This window comes from Loxodonta africana, chromosome 15 (assembly GCF_030014295.1).
Source record: "Loxodonta africana isolate mLoxAfr1 chromosome 15, mLoxAfr1.hap2, whole genome shotgun sequence".
In the NCBI taxonomy this organism is placed as follows: Eukaryota; Metazoa; Chordata; class Mammalia; order Proboscidea; family Elephantidae; genus Loxodonta; species Loxodonta africana.
In genome coordinates, this window is record NC_087356.1 from 47,979,282 (window position 1) to 47,997,565 (window position 18,284).

The 18,284-nt window shown below is 37.8% G+C and overlaps 1 protein-coding gene across 7 annotated transcripts in view; it reads left to right on the forward strand.

The window, feature by feature from the left end:
* The window catches only part of ANAPC1 (anaphase promoting complex subunit 1), a 184,694-nt gene that overhangs the window by 18,016 nt on the left and 148,394 nt on the right, over window positions 1-18,284 (forward strand). For 3 of the 7 annotated variants that reach the window (XR_010317985.1, XM_003417402.4, XM_023557038.2), the window contains 8 exons: window positions 1,900-2,045; window positions 2,266-2,486; window positions 3,157-3,366; window positions 8,767-8,862; window positions 10,124-10,214; window positions 10,329-10,394; window positions 15,333-15,467; window positions 17,878-18,018. Coding sequence is in view for 6 of the 7 variants with exons in the window: in XM_003417402.4 (XP_003417450.2) it covers window positions 1,900-2,045; window positions 2,266-2,486; window positions 3,157-3,366; window positions 8,767-8,862; window positions 10,124-10,214; window positions 10,329-10,394; window positions 15,333-15,467; window positions 17,878-18,018 (1,106 nt within the window). In the remaining variant the exon portion in view is untranslated. Of the gene's footprint in view, window positions 1-1,480; window positions 1,737-1,899; window positions 2,046-2,265; window positions 2,487-3,156; window positions 3,367-8,766; window positions 8,863-10,123; window positions 10,215-10,328; window positions 10,395-15,332; window positions 15,468-17,877; window positions 18,019-18,284 lie in introns of those variants that run through there. The other 4 variants (XM_064268842.1, XM_023557036.2, XM_010597103.3 and 1 more) reach the window with 4 other exon arrangements.

The window sequence follows — 18,284 nt, forward strand, 5'->3', positions numbered from 1 at the left end:
TGGTGGTGCAGCGGTTAAGTGCGTAGCTAACCAAAAGGTAAGTGGTTTGCACCCACCAGCCGCTGCACGGGAGAAAGATGTAGCACTCTGCTTCCGTAAAGATTATAGCTGTGGAAACCCTATGGGGCATTTCTTCTCTGTCCCATAGGGTTGCTATGAGTTGAAATTGACTCAATGGCAATGGGGTTGACAATGCGGTGTAGATGACTCTGTTCCTCGATAATTAATAAGTAGCTGAATGATACTCGAATGAGCTAATACTGTTTACTTTTGGAAAAAAACTACACCCACTCCTTACTTAGCAACATGGTTAAGTTCCAAAAAATTGGCATTATATGAAATGGAGGATGGCTACATCATTACGTAACTGCCAAATTACATCGTCACGTAACTGCCAAATTACATCATTACATAACTGCCAAACCACTGAGAATCATGGCCCAGCCAAATTGACATATAACTTTAATCATTATAGCCAGCATTACTCTTGCCTTGCACCTTGGCGTTCATTACTACCAGATATAAGTCATATAATGCACAAAATATTAGGATAGTAAAACACAAAATATTAGGATAATAGATTTTTTACTCATGTTGCAAATGCAAAATGTCCAATAACAAGGTAGTCGATAAGTGAGGAGTAGGTGTAATGTAGGGCCATAGGGCAGAATTGTGTACATTTTTTATATTTTGTTTTTCCTGCTTATGATAACATAATTTTCTGGGTCTCTGAATTAATATTCCCTGCAAGTAGTTCTAGATGCTTATCTTTAAATTTTAGATATGGCTAAATACGATGATAGGTTATTATAATAAGGACTTACTGATTAAACAAATGTTTATTTTTTTGACCAGTTTTAGTTTTAAGACTTTATTCCAAGCATGTATTCTGAAATACTGGTAATGGGTCTTTTATATCTGGGCTAGCTAATAGTTCACAGGACAAATCCAGTTCATAGCCTGTGTTTGTAAAGCTTACAAGCTAAGAATGGTTTTTACCTTTTTAAAGAATTATAGATAAAAAGAAATCTATATGGTAGTAAATCTGTGGCTTAGGAAGGTTAAAATATTTATTCTTTGGACCTTTACAGAAAAGGTTTGTTGATCTTATTCTATGTTATTTATATTGGTAAAAATTGTAGACAACCTAAATAAACATGTTAGGGCCTCTGATGGAATGGTATGTAGCCATTATTGATCTTATCTTTTGAATAATATTTAATGACCTGGGGAGTTGCTTATTCATAATGTTAGTAGGATGCAAAACTGTAAATAAAGTATGTCTTATTTTACAAAGACATAGGAAGTATCTGTATATGTGTAGACAAAAAACTGTAAGAAAAATCTCTAAAATTTTAAAAGTGTAAATTTTGAGGTGATGGAATTGAGTGATTTTTTTATTTATAAAATACTTATTTTATAAAATAATCATGTTTTTATTTTCTAATATTTTAACTCAGAGGGTAGCGTTTAGGCAACTGTCAAATAAGCATATGGAAACCTATCCAGAAGAGAAGAACCAGTAGAGAAGTCAAACTTGGCAGAATAGTTGATTGCAAGTTGTAAATAAGTCAATTGTTGAAGGAGTCATGGACCTTCAGAGACAGCTTTGTACCTCTGGCTGATGAATTTAATGGCGAGTCAGCACAAATCTTGAGCATTTAATTGGACGTGTGTGAAATTGAACCTTGTAATGCTCTCATCTTTAATATATCTTAAGGAAGTTGATATCCAAAGTAAGTTTATTAAAAATTCAAGGGCTAATTATGCAATATATTACTGTATTTTGTGCCTTAATTGGCTTTGTTTCTCTTGAAGAATTTTAAGAACTCAGTTCATAAAGAAAAGTCTTGTTAAGTCTATGGTTTTACACCTGATTATTTCTTTTGTATTTTTAAGGTCTTTTTGGTTCATCACGGGTGCAATATGTTGTAGATCATGCAATGAAAATTGTTTTCCTCAATACTGACCCCTCCATTGTGATGACATATGACACCGTTCAAGGTTTGCATTCTGTGTGGGTTCTCCGGAGAGTCAAACCAGAGGTAAGGATAAAGGCAAGTCATTTCTGAATATGAAAGAGTAGTTAATACGGAAACCTTCACGTGTTTTTGGAAGAATTATTTGTGAAATAGATCAAGGTTTTTAGGAACCAAGAATTTTGTTTGTTAAGTAACTGGCATCTACCCTGCATTCTCATAAGGAAACTACCTTTGTAATTTAATTAGAGTTTTCTTTTTTTCCTTCTCTTTATTTTAACTTAAGGAAGAGAATGTTGTTTTAAAGTTCTCCGAACAGGGGGGAACCCCGCAGAATGTGGCCACCAGCAGCTCCCTCACGGCTCACCTCAGAAGCCTCTCCAAAGGAGATTCTCCCGTGACTTCACCTTTCCAGAATTATTCCTCCATCCACAGTCAGAGCCGCTCAGCCTCATCACCCAGTCTACACTCTCGTTCACCTTCTATTTCCAACATGGCAGCTCTCAGGTGGGAATGAAATGTGCGAGTGTAAAAAATAAGATACCTTGTTTTCTGAGTTTCTCTTCAGTTTTGAAGGATTTAAAATTTCTGTTCATAGCTCTTGGGTATTTTCTAGGCAAAGTAGCCATCATCCCATTTGTGCTACTTTACTAAGCCTCCCAAGTTTCTTTGCCACTTTTCTTTGATGAATTATATTTAGAAGTTGCTGATGCTTATCTTAAGTTGATTGCCCCATTGCTGTAGCTTAATGGTAGCAGTTGATGAATATTAATTCCAAAAATATTTTGTACTACTTTTTAATCTTCATTTGTATTAGTTTTACTGTTTTTTTCTTTTTGGTATACACACACATGCACGCATACTAGATACATATCTGACTGTACAGGAACATAGTTTAGACCTTTTTGAATAACCAACAGTTTCTTTTTCTGAGGCAGAAAATGAATAAGAACTAAATTTTAGTTTTGAAAGAATGAATTCTAACAAAAAGTTCTACATTTTTAGAATATGGTAAAGCACTTTAACTTGAACCATTTAAGTAGGTACTTTAAAAAATAATGTATTTCTGGTTAAATTATGCCATGAATGCTCTTCCATGCATAGAATACTGAAAAGTATGTTCTGTAGCGTGCGTTTCTGATTGTGATGGACTCTCATCTTCTGTTTTACTTTGCAGTCGTGCCCATTCTCCTGCCTTAGGAGTGCACTCTTTTTCAGGGGTGCAGAGGTTCAACCTTTCAAGTCATAATCAGTCTCCGAAAAGACACAGTATTTCCCATTCTCCAAATAGTACTTCTAATGACTCCTTTTTTGCGCCAGAAACAGAGCCAATTGTTCCTGAACTTTGTATTGACCATTTATGGACAGAAACGATTACTAATACAAGGTTTGGAGTATATATTTTTATATTCAAACAGAAATGTTGCCAAAAATTTTGGAAAATACTGGATATTTTGCTTACAGTGTTCTTTTAGTGATCACTTATTAATGATCAGTTATGATCAGTCATTAATACTTACAAAAATACTTGGAGATATAGTTTAAGGCCACTTCCATAGAGGATATTAATGATCTTAGTTAAATTGGTCATAAAATATTCTTTATCCATTTGATGTTTCTTCCATAACTTAGTAGTAGTGATCTATCAGATTTGAGGTATTTGCTGTTTGGTTTAAGGAGAAACAGAACTAATTTCCGTAGACTAGGAAACTTGGGATTTTATATAATTTTTTTAAGTTATACCTTTATGCTAGTTTAGTGTCAGCTGTGCTTTTTGGAAAAACACAGATCAAACCTCCCCTCTATGTGACCTTTCTCCTGTTATGTTCTCTTTAATAATTCACTCATTAATTAGGCCGTATACCAGTGTCTGTGCTAGTGGCTGGGATTTAACAGGTGAGTAAGTCACTCCCTACCCTCAAAAGAGAGACAGCTATTTGAAGGATGGTGGCACAAGGAGGGACTGCTTATTCTGCTGATAGGGTTTGGTATTTGCCAGGCAGGTAAGTGCGGAAGGGCACAGTAGGCAATGGTATTAGCAGAACAAAAGTTCAGAAGTTTGAATGTGTGGCACATTCAAGGAATTACAAGTACAAACACTTTGGCTTGCACAGAGGGAAGGGAAAGGACTGAGAGGAGGCTTAAGATAGAGAGATTATACTCTGAAGATCCCTTTTAGGCCTGTTCTGTTTCAGAAAAGCTGTAAGAAGGCCCTTTATGGAGCTGTAAGCTCAGGGTACAGAGCAGAGCAACAAACATATATATTGTCCAGCTTATAGGTGGACATTGAGGCAAGAGAGGTAGATTAGAGTTTAAGGAGTATGTAGAGGCTAGGTTTATAGAGGTCCTTGGGGGGTGAGGGCGCTCATAAATGACTTTGCGGTTGCAGGAGTTCTGTTAACCCTCTGGAGTTGTAATCAGAGTGTGTGTGTAGTTGAGTAGTGATAGGCCTTTTCTTAATCGGAGGGTTTTAACATCCTTTAGAGGGGTCTGTGACCCTCAAATAGTTAAAACTCAGTGACAGGGAATTGGAAGAAGGCTAGGGACTGAAGACTTAGAAACTCAAGATTTTGAGCATGGAATGAAACAAGTAGCTGCCAGAAAGAGACAAAGCAGGAAGACAGGTGGGAGAAGGAGTAGGGAATATTGTGGAACACAAGAAAAGAGAGCCTTCAAGAAGAAAGAGGTGCCAGTATTGTCAGGTGCTACAAAAGTGTGGCACTAGGAGATAGGGTAGGGAAGAGGTAATTGGATTTGCAGGGAGGACATTGGTGACCTCAGCCAGAGCAGTTCAGGCTGGAGGGAGTTAAGTGGGGGAAAAAGTAAGCAGGGAGTAAGGAAATGAACATAGGCACATAAATTATTTTAAAATGAGGGCAAAATATGCAAAACTAGTTAGAGGAAGTTTCAGGGTCAGGGGAGAGTATTGTTTTTGCTGAACTATATTAAAATAAGTCTTCATTACGTGTTGCCTTTAGATACTTCAGTGTGGACCTGTACCACAATATCGTTTTTATACCCAACCAAGGACTAAATAATAGGTCCTTAACATCGTCTAATATTCAGTTCATCTTCGTATTTCAAGGCTATAAGGAAATAGGGTACAAGAAATATACCCAAAGCAGGGAAAACATTGAAAACGTTGTTGTTGTTAGGTGCTGTTGAGTTGGTTCTGATTCATAGCGACCCTATAGAACAGTAGAACTGCGACATAGGGTTTCCAAGGAGTGGCTGGTGGTTTTGAACTTCCGATCTTTTGGTTAGCAACTGAGCTTTTAATGAGTATAGTGGAGAGAAAATGATTGCTGGAATAAGGAGTCAGAAAGGAGCACAAGTAGATTAGCCTTGGGGAAAGAAAGTGACGGTTGATATGCAAATATGTTGTTGTTGTTAGGTGCCATCAAGTAGGTTCTGACTCATAGCGACCCTGCATACAACAGAATGAAACACTGCCCAGTCCTGTGCCATCCTCACAGTTGTAATGCTTGAGCCCATTGTTGCAGCCACTGTGTCAATCTATCTCGTTGAGGGTCTTCTCTTTTTTGCTGACCCTCTACAAAGCACGATGTCCTTCTCTAGGACCTGGTCCCTCCTGATAATATGTCTGAAGCATGTGAGGTGACCTCTCTCCACCCTTGATTCTAAGGAGCATTCTGTCTGTACTTTTTCCAAGACAGATTTGTTCTTCCTTCTGGCAGTCCATCCTATATTCAGGATTCTTCACCAGCACAGTTCTTCGGTTTTCCTTATTCACTGTCCAACTTTCACATGCATATGAGGTGATTGAAAACACCATGGCTTGGATCAGGCACCCCTTGTCCTTAAAGTGACATCTCTGCTTTTTAACGCTTTAAAGAGGTCTTTTGCAGCAGATCTGCCCAATGAATGCATCCTTTGATTTCTTGACGGCTGCTTCCATGGGTGTTGAATGCCTTTGTGTAGGCAACAAAACACAGGTAAACATCTTTCTGGTATTCTCTGCTTTCAGCCAGGATCCATCTGACACTTGACATCAGTAGTGATATCCCTAGTTCCACATCCTCTTCTGAATCCAGCCTGAACTTCTGGCAGTTCCCGTTCAATGTACTGCTGCAACTGCTTTTGAATGATCTTCAGCAAAATTTTACTGGTGTGTGGTATTAATAATATTGCTCAGTAATTTCTGCATTTGGTTGGATCACCTTTCTTTGGAATAGGCATAAATATGGATCTCTTCCAGTTGATTGGGCAGGTAGCTGTCTTCCAAGTTTCTTGGCGTAGACGAATGAGTGCTTCCAGCACTGCATCCATTTGTTGAAACATCTCGATTGGTGTTCAGTCAGTTCCTGGAGCCTTGCTTTTTGCCAGTGTCTTCAGTGCAGCTTGGACTTCTCCCTTCAGTGCCGTTGGTTCTTGATCATATACGACCTCCTGAAATGATTGAACATCGACCATATCTTTTTGGTACAGTGACTCTGTATTTCTTCCATCTTCTTTTGATGCTTCTTCTGCCCTTCAGTATTTTGCCCATAGCATCCTTCAATATTGCAACTCGAGGCTTGAGTTTTTTCTTCAGTAGAAAATGAAGAAACGCTGAGAAATGCTAAGCGTGTTTTTTGGTTTTCTAACTCCAGGTCTTTGCACATGTCATCTGCCCATGTTGCCCTTTGAAATCTGTTCAGCTCTTTTAGTTTGTCATTTCTTCAATTCACTTTAGCTACTCGACATTTAAAAGCAAGTTTAAGAGTCTCTTCTAACACCCATTTTGGTCTTTTTTTTCTTTCCTGTGTTTTTAATGACCTATTGCTTTCTTCGTGTATGATGCTCTTGATGTCATTCCACAACTTATCTGGTCTTCGGTCATTAGTGTGCAATGCGTCAAATCTGTTCTTGAGATGGCCTTTAAATTCAGGTGGCATATACTTAAGGTGGTACTTTGTCCCTCATGGACTTGTTTTAATTTTCTTCAGTTTCAGCTTGAACTTGCATACGAGCAACTGATGGTCTGTTCCACAGTTGGCCCCTGGACTTGTTCTGATTGATGATATTCAGCTTTTCCATTAGCTCTTTCCACAGATGTAGTGAATTTGATTCCTGTGTATTCCATCCAGCGAGGTTCATGTATATGGTTGCTGTTTATGTTGTTGCAAAAGGTATTTGCGGTGAAGAAATTGTTGGCCTTAAAAGACTGGTATTCGATCTCAGGCATCATTTCCGTCACCAAGGCCATGTTTTCCAAATGATGCTTCTTTTTTTCCAGCTTTCACATTCCAATGACCAGTGATTATCCATGCATCTTGATTGCATGTTTGATCAATTTCAGACTGCGAAAGTTGGTAAACATCTTCAATTTCCTCATCTTTTGTGTTAGTGGTTGGTGTGTAAATTTGAGTAATAGTTGTATTAACTGGTCTCCCTTGTAGGTGTATAGATATTATCCTATCACTGACAGCATTGTCCTTCAGGATAGATCTTGTAATGTTCTTTTGGTCTGTGAATGTAATGCCATTCCTCTTCAATTTATCATTCTCGACATAGTAGACCATATGATTGTCTGATTCAAAATGGCCAATACCAGTCCATTTCAGCTCAATTGTAATGCCTAGGATATTGATGCTTATGCATTCCATTTCATTTTTGACAGTTTACATCCTAGATTTGTATTTCATACATTCTACGTTCTGATTATTAACAGAGGTTTGTATCTGTTTCTTCTCATTTTGAGTCATGCCAGGTTAGCAGATGAAGGCCCTGAAAACTTGACTCTATCTGTGTCATTAAGGTTGACTCTACTTTGAGGAGGAAGCTCTTTTCCAGTTATATTTTTGAGTGCCTTCCAACCTGAGGGGCTCATCTTCCGGCACTATATCAGACAGTGTTTCGCTGCTATTCATGTTTTCACTGGCTAATTTTTTTCAAAAGTAGAATGCCAGGTCCTTCTTCAAAGTGTGTCTCAGTCTGGGAGCTCGGCTGAAACTTGTCCACCATGGGTGATCCCGCTGGTGGCATAGCTTCCAGCATCACAGCAACATTCAAGCCCCCACAGTACTACACGCTGACAGACCCATGCAGATATAGGTCAGATATATAGGACAAGACGTTGAGCTCAAGCACCTACAGCCTCATTTTCTCTGTGAAATACAAGACAAGTCTATGTTTTTAGAGGGCAGGAACGGGAGGGGGAGAGGTAGTCAGGGGAAAGTAAAGATGTGAATACAGTGTTGAAGTAGGGCCTTTTTTTTTGTTCTTTATATATAAAATAAAAATTTCCTACATTTAAAAATCACTCTTCTTTAAATACTTTATTAGCAAGTTGAAAGATTCTTGTTTTACAGTATTATGGTCTATTATTCCACTCTATAAATAAAGGTTTAGAAATTAGAGGTATGGTTTGTAAACAAGATGGGTGGGAGGAGGTCTAATCTGAGAGGAAGAGAGAATACATAGGAGAGGTCATTGTATAGAAAGCCTGACCCCTTAAACCCTTGAGGGGTAGGAATTCAAGTTTGCATTGCTTTAGCAGTAGATAACTTGCATAATATGGAATTAAGAAGTCCATTGATAATGATAAAGTTTATTGTAAATTAAAAAAAATAAAGCCGTGTGATGGACTTAGAAACAAAGAGCTGAAAGCAGCCTTAGAGAGTATGAAGTTCAGTTCTAAGATGTGTTTTTGTATTTTCAAGAGTATTGCTTGGCCCATGTAGTTTTTAGATTTCTTGCAGAATATTCTTGAAGACTTTAATAGTTACTGTGGTAGATTTTGGGGCCAGTGCTGACAGTTACTTTATTAATTTAACTATTGCAGAGAGAAAAATTCACAGGCTTCAAAAGTGTTCATTACGTCTGACGTATGTGGGCAAAAGTTCTTGTGCTTTTTAGTAGAGTCCCAGCTCCAGTTACGGTAAGTGCGTGTATTTTCAATTAGTTCTCTGAAAAAAACCATACATTTTCTAAGCAGCTTTATTGAGAAATAATTTGCATACTTTAAGTTGACTTGTTTTAAGTGTACAATTCACTGAATTTTAGTAAATTTTCAGAATTGTGTAGTTACCACCGCAGTCTAGTTTTAGAAAATTTCCGTCACCGTAAAGAAGATCCCTTGTGCACATTTGCAGTCATTCTCTGTTCCCATTATTAGCCCCAGGCAGCCAGTCATCTGCATTCTACTTCTGTAGATTAGCATTTCTGGACACATAGTCTTATATCATATGCGTTTTTTTTTTGTTTTTTGCATTTAGTTTCTTTCACTTAGCATGAGGTTTTTGAGGATCTATCGTGTTGTAATGTGTGTGAGTGCTTCACTCCTAGCTGTGTAGTATTCCATTGTATAGATACACCACATTTTGTTTATCCATTCATAAGTGGGTAGAGATTTGGTTTGTTTGACCATTATGAATGATGGTGCTGTGAACATTTGAGCAAAAATCTCTGTGTCAGTAAATGGTTTCATTTTTCTTTCCTAGGGGTGGAGTGCTTGGGTCAAGTGGTAAATTCATGTTTAACGTTTGAAGAAACTGCCACACTCTGTTCCTAATAGGCTGCATCACTTTATATTACCACCAGCAATGTGCGAGGGCTCCAGTTTCTTTTTATCCTCGTCAGCATTGGATATTGTCAGTCTCTTTGGTTGTAGTCATTCTAGCGGGCATGGAGGGATATTTCATATAGGAAGTTGGAGAATAGTGCAGGGAGGTATGCTGTGTACTGTACACTGTTTTCTCCCAGGGGTGACATCTTACATTACTGTAGCACATTATCAAAACCAGGAAACATCAGTACAGTCCACGGACCTTATTTGTATTTTGTCAGTTTTACATGTACTCATTTATGTGTGTTTGTGTATGGTTCTATCCGATTTTCTCATGTGTGTACATTTGTGTAAACACCACCACAGTCAACATGTTGCACTTTTCCATTACCTCAGAGATCTCCCGCATGCTACCCCCTTTACATCTTACACCCCTCCACCCTGTCCTTAATCCCTGGCAACTACTAATCTGTTCACATTATAATTTGGTCATTTAAGAATGTTATCTAAATGGAATCATATAGTATGTAAAATTTTGAGATTGTCTTTTTACACTTAGCATAATGCCTTTGAGATCCTTCCAGGCTGTTGCATATAGCAATCATTTGGTTCCTTTTTTTATTTTAATATTTAGCTGTGTGAAGTTTCAAGAGAGTAATGATAAAGCCCAGCTCATCTTTGGCTCTGTCACCAACATACAGGCAAAGGATGCAGCACCAGTGGAGGTAAAGGCAGGCGCATTTCTTGAGTAGTTAAAAATTATTGCGCTTCATCAGGTTTCTCAGTAACAAAATCTTTTAATTTTGCTCAGATTCGAAAATGATTTTTTTGTCCTTTAGAAAATAGACACCATGCTGGTCCTGGAAGGCAGTGGAAACCTGGTGCTATACACAGGAATAGTTCGGGTAAGTAATGACTAACATTTAATGCTTTTAATAGCAGTACCTCCTTAATTACTATCGTTTAACGTTATTTTAGTTTGATATTTAAAATCTGTTACCCCGTGCTTACAGGATTTGGCAGAAGTTTTTTTTTGAGAGTTGAAAGCAAAGTCTCCAATTTAGGTTGGTCCTAATTCAGAGTGCTAGTGCTTCCTGCCTTTAGATGGATTGGCACTGTGAACTGGACACAAATGGGGAATTGTTAGAGAATATAGGCAGGTTATTAAAAAAAATAGTTATCTGAAGCCTTATAAAGAATAAGGTTTTATAACTGATATATGGGTACCCAGTGCTGTCGAGTTGATTCTGGCTCATAGCGACCGAGTAGAACTTTGCCAAAGTTCTTGTAAAGTTTCATTATATTTAATGTGTAATGTGTTGACTGTTAACTTTTTTTTAAACATTTGTGCAATTTACATAGCAAATGTAAAATTTACAAATTTAAATTATCAAATTTAAATACATACACACAATTTGAAGAACAGTAATGAAGTGAGCATTCATATAACCACTACCTAGATTAAGAAATAGAATATTGCCAGTATCTTTATAGTCTGCTGTGTGTTCTTCCCCTTTCTTGGCCCAGAGATAGACACTGTCCTGACTTTCGTGATACATCAGTCCTTTGTTTTTTTACTAGTTTTTACAATTGTATATATGTCACTAAAGAGCAAATTGTTTAGTTTTTCTTGTTTTTAAATTTTTATATAAAAGAAATCATAACTCTGTATTCTTCTGAGACTTGTGTACTTTGCTCAGCATTATGCTTTTTTTCAGATTTACCAGTTTACAACATCTCCCTCTGCTCCTTGCGTTCAGCAGTGTGTCAAAGTTCTCAGGGCTTCACATTCTTCCTTATCCTTTCTGATGGATTTAACTTTAAAGTCTGTTTTGTCAGAAAGTAATATTGCCACTCCTACTGTTTTTCAATTGTTGTTTGCTTGATATATTTTTTTCCATCCTTTGAGTTTTAGTTTTTGTGTCTCTAAGTCTAAGGTGTGTCTCTTGTGGGCAGCATATAGATGGATCTTGTTTTTTAATCCATTCTGCCACTCTCTGTCTCTTTATTGGTGCATTTAGTCCATTTATATTCAGGGTAATTACAGAGAGGTATGAATTTAGTGCTATCATTTTGATGTCTTTTTTTGTGTGTTGACAGTTTCTTTTTCCCACTTGATTTTATGTACTGAGTAGATTTTCTTTATATATTGTCCTTTCCTCATATTTGTTGTTGTTGATTTTGTTTCTGCTGAGTCTGTATTTTTCCCTTGTATTTTATTTTGATGAGTAGCATAGTTTGTCTCCTTTGTGGTTACCTTATTATTTACCCCTGTTTTTCTAAATTTAAAACTAACTTTTGTTTCTCTGTATTGCCTTATCTTCCTCTCCATATGGAAGGTGTATAATCACATTTCTTAGTCCCTCTTTATTATTGTAATGTTGTCTGCTTTTATATAATAACATGGCCGTTACCCTGTGTTGGTTTTTTTTTTTTTTTTAAAATCTTGCTTTGTTTTTTTTGGATTTCCCTGTCTGGGTTGACTTCTGGTTGCTCTCCCCAGTGTTCTAGTCTTGGGTTGATACCTGATATTATTGATTTTCTAAGCAAAGAACTCTCTTTTAGTATTTCTTGTAGTTTTGGTTTGGTTTTTACGAATTCCCTCAACTTGTGTTTATCTGGAAATGTCTTAATTTCACCTTCATATTTAAGAGACAGTTTTGATGAATATATGGTTCTTGGCAGGCAATTTTTTTCCTTCAATTTTTTAAATATGTCACCCTATTGCCTTCTTGGCTGCATGGTTTCTGCCGAGTTGTCCAAGCTTATTCTTATTGGCTCTTCTTTGTAGGTGACTTTTCTTTTATCCCTTGCCGCTCTTGTGAGTGTCTCTTTATTTTTGGTTTTGGCAAGCTTGATTATAATATGTCTTGGTGACTTTCTTTTAAGATCTACCTTATGTGGAGCTCAATGAGCATCTTGGATAGATATCTTCTCATCTTTCACAATATCAGGGAAGTTTTCTGCCAACAAATCCTCAACAATTTTCTCTGTATTTTCTGTTATCCCTCCCTGTTCTGGTACTCCAATCACTCGTAGGTTATTTCTCTTGATAGGGTCCCACATGATTCTTAAAGGTTTCTTCATTTTTTAAAAATTCTTTTATCTGATTTTTCTTCAAATATATTAGTGCCAAGTGATTTATCTTTGAGTTCAGAAATGCTAGCTTCTACTTGCTCAGTTCTGCTCCTCTTTCTATTGAGTTATCTAATTCTCTAATTTTATTGTTAATCTTCTGAATTTCTGATTGCTGTCTGTGGATTTTTCTAGCTTGTTAAACTTTTCATTATGTTCCTGAATAATCCTTCTAATTTCTTCAGTTGCTTTATCTGTGTGTTCCTTAGCTTGTTCTGTGTATTGCCTCATTTCCTTCCTGATGTCTTGAAGGGTTCTGTATATTAAACTTTGGTGTTCTGCATCTGGTAATTCCAGGAATGCACCTTCATCTAGAAGATCCCTGGATTCTTTGTTTTGAGAGCATGTTGAGGTGATCATGGTCCGTTTCTTTATGTGACTTGATATTCACTGTTGTCTCCGAAAAAAAAAAAAATTTTTTTTTTCTCCGAGCCATCTATAAATTATTGTATTAATTTATTTTATGTTTGCTTACTGTGTCGTAGCTTCTTGCTGTTGTTTTTTTTTCTGATATGCCCCAATGGTTTGCTTGAGTGAGCTAGCTTGATTATTTTCACCTTTGGAGCTCTGACATCCTGTCCCCAGATGGCTAGAGCTGCTATCAGGTATATCAGTCTAGGAGTCCATTCACTTTTCTTGTATGAGTTCCGCTCAGGTGTCCAGCTAGCTTATCATCAAATGTGTGGTACAGGCTCTGTCCTACAGTCTTAGAGGGGCAGGGGTGATTGGTGTAGGTACCAGCATCTGGTTGCAGCAGGGGGTCACTCTATGAATAAGGCAGGGGGCTGAGAATCTTCCCGTACATATCTCTGAGGAAAGCGTGCCCCTGTTCTCTAGAGCGTACAGGTGGGTGGGTTCTGCATTCAGACCATGGGCACCCAGTGTTTTTGGTTGTAAGGACTAGGAGGTACTGGTTATCCTTTTACCCCCGTAGCGGATGGCTGGGTGATCTGAATGGAGCTACCAGTCTTTATGCCCCTGATGCGGAGAGGTGAGGACCGTGTTTAATAGGTAAAGCAATGTCAAACATCAAACACCCAGCTCACCGCCACACAGGTGAAACGGTTTGAGTCTGCTAACAAGGGCTTATTCTCCCAAAATAGGCCTACACAGGTCCACGCAGAAGGAAAAGGTACTCGAAGTCCACGAACCGTTTATGGCTGCATAGGAGCCGTTTCTGTCCTGAGCTCTCCCGGTTAATGGAGCTGGCCAATTATCTTTTCCCCCAGTTACAAATTCATTCGTTCATCAAGGCAGGGAGGATGGCTCTAGGTGGTCAACAGGGCCTATCTCAGGCCCCGGGAAGTCAGCTGCTGAAGCTGGCTTGAGGGGGTTGCATGGGAAAATATACCCAAGTACTTAGCTTTTGCCAAGAGCTCTGTTCTTCTCTGGTTCCGGAGGTGTGAGTAGGCTGTGTGCCTGGCTGCTTCTCCCTGAGGAAACTGCAGCCGAACGCTAGCGCCAGCCTGCTGCCGCCGCTCCCAGGAATGGTGCCTGTGGGCTCCCCACAATTCAGGTCCAGTAACTCTTCTCCGCTTCTGAATGTCCTCTTCTCCCTCACCCCTCAGTTCGTTTTTTAAGCTTGCCTTTGATGCTCAGGGCTTCTAGCTTGTCATAGATATACTCGTTTCACTTGTCTTTTCAGGTCTTACTGGAAGCCTCTGTCTATTCTGCCATCTTGGCTCCTCCTCCCTTTTTTTTGTTTTAATCAAGAATTGGTGTTGTATTTTGTGAAATACTTTTTCTGTATTGTTTGGTATGATCGTTTTTTTTCTTAATATGATAGATAATATTGATAGAGTTGGTTATGATGTATTATCTTTCAATATATTGCAGAATTTCACTTGGTAATATTTTGTTGAGAGTTTTTGATTTGTATTAATAGAGTATGTTAGTTTAGGTTTCTTTTGTTGTGCCGTCTTTGGTTTTGGCATTAGGGTAACGTTCTCTGATAAACTCGAGATTGTGTAGAAGTCTTTTATTTTTCCTTTAAATGTTTGTTAGAATTCTCCGGTGAAATCATCTATGCAGGCAGATTTTCTTTTTGGAAGGTTTTTAACTTTAAATTCAGTTTCTTTAAAAGTACCTGTTTCATCTTTGGTCAGTTTTGGTAGCCTCTCGTTTTTTTTAAGAAATCATTCTATTTCGTCTAAATTGTCAAATTTTATGGATGTAGACTCGTCGTATTCTCCTGTTATCTTTTTACGTGTCTGTGGTGTCATGCAGTGACATTCTCTCCTTTTTTCTTTTTACTGGTAATTTTTTTTCCTTTTTTTCATCGTCAGCATTGCTAGTGGTCTACCAATTTAATTGCTCTTTTCAGTAATTCAGCTTTTGGTATCATCGATTTTTCTCTATTGATTTTCTGTTTTCATTTGTATCAGTTTCCAACATTTGTGCCATTTTCCTATTGGCTTCAATGGATTTGTTTTTCTCATTCATTTTCAACTTTTTTTTGTGTCTCATGATATGATGCGTAAATTTGCATTGTATCCTAGATATTTTAAGTATTTTCTCATGAGACAGTATTCTTCTACTGAAATATTCTAGTACAGTGGGCGTTCAATGTGTTCTGATTCACTTGTACATCCTGGCATAAACTTTAAAATATCAAAAGAAATACGTGCTTACATGCGTTAGCACTTTTATTTAAGGATATGATATATTAAAACCAGTATTACTTTTCCACTTTTCTTTATTGCTCAAAGGTGGGAAAGGTTTTTATTCCTGGACTGCCAGCTCCTTCCTTGTCAATGTCCAATACGATGCCTCGGCCCAGTACTCCACTTGACAGTATTAGTACTCCTAAGCCTCTTAGTAAGCTACTGGGATCCATGGAGGAGGTAAGAAATGGATTACATGTTGTTAAAAATTAATATCATTTTAAGTTTTGTCATATATTAGTTCTTTCTGTGATTAACTTTTTTTTTTCTGTTTCAAAAGTGACAAAATTGGAAATCTAGCTAATACTTCTGAGGGGAAATGTCTTCTAACACAAATGATTGAGTAAACATCTATTGAGCTCTCTGGCAATGTGTGAGGCACTTTTTAAAAGGGCTACACAGGATGAAAATGATATATTCTCTTCCATATAGAAATCTCACAATTTCCTTGAGTAGGATAGATGTACCGTCTGCAGAAGAAATTATAATTTAAAGTCAACGGTTAAGACCTCTGAATGAGGAATAAAAAGTACCATAGTAGATTAAATGAGGGCAAGACACATCCTAATGGGATGATGGGGCAGAACTAAAGCGTCATCTTCGAGAGGCATGGCTAACTTGTTTTGGACCTTGAGGGTAAGCAGGATATTTGTAGGTAGAAAGGGAGATGGGGGGCAAAAAGGAATCACACAGGCATAGACAGGAAGACAGGAGAGTGCAGAATATTTTTTATGCATATCACTCTTTCCACTCCCTAGTGCACTTGTTAAGGACCCAGTGAATCTGTCGACTGAGTAAACACTTAAGAAAGTACCAATAGTCTTTTAGGTGTGCAGAGCAGAGGGAGGGGTAGTAATAATAACAATAACTGTTTTTTGAGCATTTTCTACGTGGTAGGCATTGTTCTAAGTGCTCTTTACATGTTAGGAAAACTTTATTGGGACGATACTGTTATGAAATTCAGGTACATAGAGATTACTTATCTAAGGAGATAGAGTTAATAATAAGAGATAGAATTAAAGTGCTGTTAAAGGAAGAAAAGATGAAAAGGAAGTTTTTATGCTGAATACAATTGCCAGGGCACTACAGAATATTGAGGGTGCAGTAATGAGTATTAGTATCTATGTTTTAGGAAGATTTATCTTGGGATTGAAGGCAGGGAGATCAGTTAGACTTCAAGTGCAGTTGTTTGTGTCAGTATAAGTGGTTTTAAGAAGGTGTGAGCAAAGGCAGCATATGTGGAAATGAGGAGAGTGATGTGAGAGGCCCTGGAGAGGTGGAGATGGCAGAGTTTGTCACTTGGGCTGGGAAGACATGATGTGGAGTAAGACTCAGAGCTTCCAGAGTGACCTGGTGGACACCCATACTTACCACGTTAGGAAGCCTAGAGAAGGAGCAGGTCTGTCCCTGGGGGACATCTGAGTGCAGATGTTCAGGGGACAGTTCAAAATGAAGGTTAATGCTGACAATTGTATTGGAGAATGTCTGGGCCCTTGTTTTCTTTCTTTCTTTTTTAGCATGTTCAGTAAGTGGGCTTTTCACTTTCAAGCCAGGACATTTGAAAACTTTCAAAAGGGGTGCTGAAGAAGCATCAGAGAGTTTTGAGTGATTTGAAAGAATGTCTTTTACGATGAAAAATGGTTCCCAAGTTTCTTAGAATTCCAGAAACTCAGGAATGGTTAGTGAGGGTCTTTACGCAAGCCTTGAGATTATAGGGAGACTATTCTCTGTCACACTGGCTGATGGCTTTCCCACTTCTCTGAGCTGAATTGTTTCTGGCAGCTCTTGAAGTAGAAGCTGAAACATAGCAAATAAATCTTAGTGTGACTGACTCTTAGTGTAGACAGGATATTCACTTAGAGAAGTCCTGTGAGTGGGACGATATGAATACAAAAGGGTCAGTGATTATTACTGGGGCTTTAAAAGTGGAAGCATCTACGTGTAATTAGTAACAAAAATCATTTAAAATTTTTGTTTGCGTATCTACAGTTGAACAAAGAAGTGTTCTTGTATTTTGAGAATAAACACTTGTCTACAGGGGAAATACCACTAAATGTCATTGTTTTGCTTTCTCATTGCTCTTCTTTCTCTCTGAGGTCTTAGCTCCTCAGTCATGTCTGCATTGGTTGGCTCACATTATAGTTTACGTCTCTAGCCTTGTGAGATTGACAAAAGTGCTGCTGGCTTCTCTTCCTCTTAGCCATGGCCTTCCTTGCACATTGTCAGCCTGTCCGTATACTGCCTCCCATACTAAGACTTACAAATGCCCAGAGTGGGAAAAGCAATATAAGAATAGTGGCCCACTTACCTGTGGTTCCATTTTCTCTTAGATCTTGGCACCTCAAGTTTGAGTTGGCCTCTACAGATTTCTAGTGCCATTGATCAGATGTTTTGGTGGTTTATCCAACTTTCCGAGTTTTCTGTGAGAACCTGGGTCTGCTGCAAGCTGTTTTATTATAGCTGGATCAGAAGTCACCCATACACAAATTTTAAATCATTACATAGAGTTGTTATACTGTATGCAAAAAAGAAATAGTTTTAAAAATAATTTCTCAAAAAATATTTGTGCTGTATTTATGACTTTCTTCAGGTTGTTCTGTTGTCTCCAGTTCCAGAACTAAGGGATTCCTCAAAGCTTCATGATTCTCTCTATAATGAAGATTGTACTTTCCAGCAGCTTGGAACTTACATTCATTCTGTAAGGGACCCTGTCCATAACAGAGTAACTTTAGTAAGTGTGTGTTTTTTTTTAAAGATCTTAAGTAGCTTTCCAGGAAATATGACTGTCATTTTCAACAGAATTATCTGAAAAATGAAATCAAACATTCCTCATGATTTGTTAAATCTCTTGTGTCGTTGTACTCTTTTACTTTAAATAACCTTAAAGTAACTCTGCTAAAGATTTCTAAAGTTTACTATACTGTTAAGTTGGTCAAAAACAAAAGCTTGTTAAACGAATTAAATTGTATGTTGATGGGATTTTTGTCCCTTCGTTAA